The 6,905-nt window shown below is 43.2% G+C and overlaps 1 protein-coding gene across 4 annotated transcripts in view; it reads right to left on the bottom strand.

Moving 5' to 3' along the window:
- The window catches only part of wt1a (WT1 transcription factor a), a gene marked incomplete at both ends in the record, with an annotated part of 14,535 nt that extends 8,806 nt beyond the window's left edge, over window positions 1-5,729 (bottom strand). For 3 of the 4 annotated variants that reach the window (XM_084452627.1, XM_084452628.1, XM_084452629.1), the window contains 3 exons: window positions 37-139; window positions 1,569-1,691; window positions 5,321-5,729. In XM_084452627.1, coding sequence (XP_084308753.1) covers window positions 37-139; window positions 1,569-1,691; window positions 5,321-5,729 — 635 coding nt within the window. The remainder of the gene's footprint in view (window positions 1-36; window positions 140-1,568; window positions 1,692-5,320) is intronic. The other variant, XM_084452630.1, reaches the window with a different exon arrangement.
- Window positions 5,730-6,905: the final 1,176 nt, after the last annotated feature.

Here is a 6,905-nt window from a genome sequence, read left to right as displayed (position 1 = left end):
TGAGTAGAGCAGGGTAGGTTGAGGCGTGGGACCTACCTGTTGTACGGGTTCCTCAGTAGCAGGGCTTGGCTGCCTGTACAGGTGTCTGAAGGGGTGTGGCACCCATACACAGGGGGAGGGACGCTGTACTGCTGCTCAGCTACGCACACACACACACACACACGCACACACACACACAGGTACAGTGTACATTAGAGATAGTACTTTGTATTTTTATAAACATGTACAGTAAAAAGCATTTAATAAGCATGTACACGTACAAACAATCATCTCAATCACGGTAAGCACAGTGTAACACATAATGACAATAATGAGCATCAAGCTATGGTCAAGGTTGGGGTGAGGGCTAAATTACAATACATGATACACCGTTAAACAAAGGTATACTACTGATTATGCTGTAAATATGCTAACTTTTAACATGAAACACTCACTCTTGAGGGATTAAAGTACCTACGTAGTAAAGCACAGTTCCTTCCTATCCTTACAGAAAGCTCTGGGTCACTGACAAACAGCTCTTCTCTCAGAGGACAACTAAAGTCTGACTGAGCTGGAATAGAGTCAGAAACCTGAGGACTGTGACTGTATGGACTCAGAAAAACAACACGGTCCTCTTTGAAGCTTTAAGAGCCAACTCACTCTCATCTCTCTCTTTCTATCTCTCTCCTTCTCTCTTTCACTCTCCTCTCAATCTCTCTCTCTCTCCTTCTCACAATCTTTTTCGCTCTCCTCTCTCTCTCCTCTCTCTCCTTCTGTCTCCTCTCTCCCTCTCTCTCTCTCTCCTCCCTCTCTCTCTCTCCCTCTCCCTCCCTCTCTCTCTCTCTCCTCCCTCTCTCTCTCTCTCTCTCTCTCTCAGATATGGTGGATGGCTCCCCGGACAGCCCTGAACATTCCAAAACGCCTCGTATCTCCATTTCCTCCTGTTATCTTCTCCATGAAAGCAACCCGAATTTACAACATTAAACATTAATTTACGGGTATAAAAAGAGCTCCAAACACAGCTGTTTACCAACAGAGGGGGTCTGGGGGGGCGGAGAGGCCAGTGGAAATCCCCGGGATCCCTCAGATTTACAGTACTAAGGGGAGGGTCACCGGGGGACTGGACTGGGGGGTTAACATTTAAAATGGTGGACACTCCCTAGGTGAGTTCGCCTACAGTACAGATGTTTGGGCGCACGTGCACAAAATGATACAGTCACACACACTCAAAGACACGCATACACATAAACCCCTCATTTGTACATCTTCCATGAGGCCAAGTGGTCCCCATGGCATGGTTTCAAAGCACTTCTTCCACACACACGCACGCACGCACACACCCACACACACAGACACGCACAAACACACACATAAACACACACACACACTGCTCTGCAATGACAGCAGAGACAGCAGAGGTCTACTCACAGTAGCAAGGTGTTCAGCTCGCTTTTTGGGCATCCCCAGGTGTAGGAACCCTCTTTCTCTCTCACACACACACACACACACACACACACACACACACACACACACACACACACACACACACACACACACACAGTACAAAGGGTGAATAGTATGCTATTTACCCATACTGGTCTGCTGTGCAATGGCGTCCTCGTGTTTAAAGGAGTGGTTGGGGAACTGGGGTGTGTGGTGGGTGGGAGTGTGACCGTAGTTACTGGCGCCATCGAACGCCATCGTGCTATAACCTGGAAGAGAGAGAGAGAGAGGTTCAGAACAACAGACAGAGAGAGAGAGTGAGAGCATTGAGCGTACTCCACAAGTGCATGTGTCATTGAGATAAAATGTATTGTGAATACATTTATCATTCTGTGCTTTCCTTATTTCTGAATAAGTATCTATCTACACTATACCCCCCATACCTACCCACACACACACACACAGGCATGCACGCACGCCCGCACACACTCACACACGCAGGCACACGCACACACAACCACACACAAACACACAAAGACACACACACACACACGCACAATGTAAAGGACTGAGTGTCCTGGGTGAAAACAATTGGAGGACAGCGGGGCCCAGTCTGACACCAGCATGTCGGAGTCATGGTTGAATATAACCCAGGGAGGGACACACAGTCGTTAATCACACACACACACACACACACACACCATTAATTACTCCCCGCCACTTTCACCAGCGCTCCGGCTGGGTATAAGGGGGAGGACGGACGGACGGGGGGGGGCTCATTAAAAGTCTCTATTCGTCTTCTCCTCATCCCTGTCTGACGGTAGGAATCCCAGAGCAGAGGAAGGTGGAGGTCGATTCTGAATCAAAATGTTTCGGTGCTTGAGATTTAATTCTTGGTTGTAAAACGGTCAGTTCCCCGGAAGACGTTCCTAAAGCCTGTATTGTATTAATTAAAAGTTTCATTAAAAATGTCGAATTGCAGCTCAACTTGAGTGAGAGGGTGGAACTTGGGTTGGTTCTGCATAGCTCTCTAGTAGATGACCATTGTTGTTGTAGTACTGTTCTATAGTTCTCTTTCTATACTGGTGAGTTCTAGGTGTGACCACTGCTGGTCGGTCATGTCTGGAGAAGCAGCAGAAATGACTGTAGGTAAATGCTGGAACTTTATTGAACATGCCGAAAGTAAATGCTCATGTTACACAAACTGCCTATTTACTGAAGCACGGAGAACAAATCAAATTCAACTGTATACATTTTATGATATATAAAATAAACATATTATGTTTCTTTTACAGAGAATTGATTGAAATCAGTGAATGTGGCCACATCATGTGACACTCAGATTATGCACAACATCTCTGAGACTCATTTTGCTTTCATCAAACAATTTGAAGATTTACAAATTCATATTGATTTCATTATAACTTTATATCTGTGTTCCCAGCGTTTAAGGCCGTTTGTAAATCTTGATATAGTAGGTTGCATATTCACCTTCTTTAGATAATCGGTAGTCGGTATAATAAGTAGTTTGTTTATACAGTATTCCTTACAGTATCACCTATCTACTGTAGTTTGCTTATACAGTACTGGCATTACCTACAATTGCATTATCTAGTTTGTTTATACAATATTACCTACAGTTGCATTATCTAGTTTGTATATACAGTACTACCTAAAGTTGCATTATCGAGTTAGTAAATTGAGAATAACTAGTCTAAAATCTGAATTAAAATTAAAAACTCAGTTGATAGGATGAATGCATTTATAGTGAATTGTACTGCATGTTAACTTGAAACTGCTTTACTCAAATTCTAGTTTTGTATATATATTCCCATCAATCCACAATAGATACATCTGATGGAAAAACATTTTTTTTGCTGTATTTTAATTTGATAGATATAGCTGTGAATAAAATAAAAGTACACCGATAATGTAATTGCTAACTTGTGTGCATGTCCTTTGCATACTCAGCACATTTATTTTGGGTTGCCGACCTATAGCCTACAGCTAGGCTATATCTATTAAGTTCTTACCCAGAAAAGTATGTCACATACAGTACATCATACTGTATTCATGGTGAGTAGATGGAAAATATATCCAAAAATAGATTTTGAGTAATGTGCCCCATTACATAATAATATTTATGTGACCTACAGTATTCAGTCAAGTAAAGATTTACTGTACGTCCGCTTACACATATGTTCCAACGCTTGTAAGAGGCTTTCAGACACAATCACACATGATTCTTGTACACCTATAACATTGCATATTTAGACTGTCTCACTGTCTCACAAGTAATGTGAATATACCCATGGACACACATTGTGTGTGTGTGCGTGTGTGTGTGTGTGCGTGTGTGTGTGTGCGTGTGTGTGTGTGTGTGTGTGTGTGTGTGTGTGTGTGTGTGTGTGTGTGTGTGTGTGTGTGTAGCTAAACCCATGGCTTGTTTGTACCCACTGGCCAGTCCCAGCAGGAGGGTTGATAGGAGGTTGAGTCCTTTGATGCTGATTGTTATTCTCAGATTGTCTCTCAACAGGTCAGTTTCCCTCCACCTCTGAGCTTCAACAGTCATAATACAGGAGAAACTTCATGAAACCATGAAGTACATAAGGTACAGTACAGCGCTACATACAGTAAGGTACAGCGCTACATACAGTAAGGTACAGCGCTACATACAGTAAGGTACAGTGCTACATAAGGTACAGCGCTACATAAAGTACAGCGCTACATAAAGTACAGCGCTAGAGGCAATAACTGCAAATGCTTTATATACTGCATTCAGTGATCAAGCCAATCAAAACAATCAAGTCATTAATCATTAATTACACAACAAGTTACAGCAGATGCTGTGATAAATACTGTATCAAAGTCTGAAGTAATTTTCTTGTTCATGATCACTTTCTGGGACTCTTGATGCTGCTGTGTTAATTTCAGAGACTGTCTATGACTGTCTATGTGAAGGCACATAAATACTTTATTATTACTTAGTGTATGAATCCTATTCTTATATATTTGTAAATTCTTTATTAGGATGTTTGATAACTACATTTAACTGAGCTCCTCTTTAATATTATAAGACTCAGTATAATTTCCTTAAAATAGTAATTGTTTCATTTTGGTACAGTATTGTTTCAGTTTGTTTTTATGTGCAGTTTGGTTCCAGCAATAATTGAAAGCAAGTGAAATAATGAATGCAATCCAAAGTAGAAAAAACTAAAATTGCCCAGTTTGAACTAAGCATATGGAGCAAATATATATTTTGAGGACAACCTGTTTCAAAATTATTGAAACATAAAGTCAGTGCATCTTTCATAGAGGTAGTTCAAATAGTGTATCTCAGTTTAATTTTAATTATGTATTCTTAATCATATGCAACCATAGGCCTGCCTATAGAATTGACAGCACAGAAGATGTTGAAATGAAAGGGACATTATAAGCTAATGTAAATTATCCAAATAAAATATTTGTTTAGAATATTAACTGTAGTGTGATATCAATCCTCTTATTGGGGGACACTTTTTTTTAAACACACAAAAAACACTGTACAATCACCCCAAAGTTGTACGGATATATGTTTGCATTAATTAATTATTTTTTAGTATATAGTTAGAGGCCATTATTGTTCAATAGATTCTACAAGATCACACTATCACTTTCTATAATATGTTTATTTAGTTGTCACTCTAATCCGTGTCCCTAGCACAGTGGTGTCACATCAGGCCATTTTGAATCAACAGACAGGAACACAAAGACATACTGTATCACTGCAAGAGAAGAATCATTTAATAATAGAACACATTATCACTGTCCACAGAGAACCAGAGAGCCAATTACTGTACTGAGACTGAAAGTTTCAGCTAGATGTCCTAAGACGAGCACAGTATATTATGAGTCTTACCCTGGTTCCTGGTGGGCGTCTGGGTGTCCATGCAGTTGGTCAGGTAGGGCGCGTTGCTGAACATCCTGGGTTGGTGGCTGGGTGGGGGCTGGCTGGGTGGGGCGGGGGCCCCGAATGCCCCGTACCGACAGGCCCCCGTGCCCGTGAACTGTCCCGAGAAGTGCACAGTGAAGGCGCTGAGGCCGCAGTGGGGGTCCTCGTGGGGGTCTGGAGCCCCCCAGGTGGGCTCCTGCTTGATGAAGGAGTGGGGGGCCAGAGAGCTGTAAGGGGAGGCGGTGTGGAAGTCCAGGACGGGTGCCCACTGGGGGGCAGAGGTAACGGGAAGGGGGGGGCAGCTGGTGTTGGGCCCAGCGGAGAGGGAGGGCACCGGGGGCAGTAGAGTGTTGAGGTCACGCACGTCTGAACCCATCTCTCTGTTTGGGAACCGACAAGACGCACCTGGAAAACAACCAGCAGTTTACCGACGAAAAACAACCACACTGAGCTCTCAAGAGTCCGAAAAAGGAGGCTAAGCAGAGGTAGCGGTCAGAGTCTGTTTACTAACCCGCGGGCTCCTGGTTCCTCCAAGAACTCAAGTCCAACAGAGCCTCATGATGGAGGAGGAAGCTGTCTGGAAGTCACGTTTTTTTCCGCCCCTTGGGAAAACCTTAAATCTTCGCTCCGGCCGAAAGCGAAACAAAGTGAAGTGTTTCTGGTTGCTGGCGTTGATAGTCCATGCACTGGTTCCTGTCCCAGGGTCAGAGGAGCTCTCTACTCTGTGAATGGAGAAGAGAGAGAGGGAGCGGAGGAGTGTAGGAGAGGAGGAGTGGAGTGGAGAGGAGGGGAGGAGAGGAGTAGCCCTCATGCGTGTTTTCCTTGGAGCCCTCCAACCTGAGCAGCCCCTAAGAAAGAGAGAGAGAGAGAGAGAGAGAGAGAGAGAGAGAGAGAGAGAAGAAGCTGGAGGAGGGGCTAAGGACCAATGAGGGGTGAGATGTGAGCTGCCTTCATTCATTTACAGGACTGCCTTTCTCTCTCTCTCTCTCTCTCTCCTCTCTCATCACCACACTGTGTACACCCTCTATTTCTCTCTCACATCACAGCACTGTGTACTCCTTCTCTCTCTCTCTCTTACACACACGCACACACACACACACACACAAACAATGCATCGCAACCAGTCTATAGTATGTGTGTGTTTGGAGTGGGGGGGCTCATTATTCCTTTCAAACTACATTTGAGAGTGAAGTACAATTCACAATTTTACAGTATCACTGCTGGAGTTCTGTTCTCTGGACCTTTGGCTGTTGACACTGTAAGGCTATTCTAATCATTTAGAACAGGATAATCCTGCAGAGATTTATAATGCATTCACTAGCTCAGTGCATTTTCAACCATGTTTAATACAACATTTTCGTTATGAGACAATTTCATTATTAAGAAGCTTGTGAAAGTGTCATTTTTGCATTACGTTTTTTGTCTTTCAGTACAACGAGATTATCTATCTATCTATCTATCTATCTATCTAGACGATTCATACAGAAGATAAGTTCACTCTCTCGACACTGCATTCCAGATGGTACCTAGGCTACAGTATGAAGTATTACTG

The sequence above is a fragment of the Borostomias antarcticus genome (genome assembly GCF_949987555.1).
Source record: "Borostomias antarcticus genome assembly, chromosome: 18".
Classification (NCBI taxonomy): Eukaryota; Metazoa; Chordata; class Actinopteri; order Stomiiformes; family Stomiidae; genus Borostomias; species Borostomias antarcticus.
The sequence above is the reverse complement of the archived record's forward strand: the minus strand, read 5'-3'. Positions and strand labels throughout refer to the sequence as shown.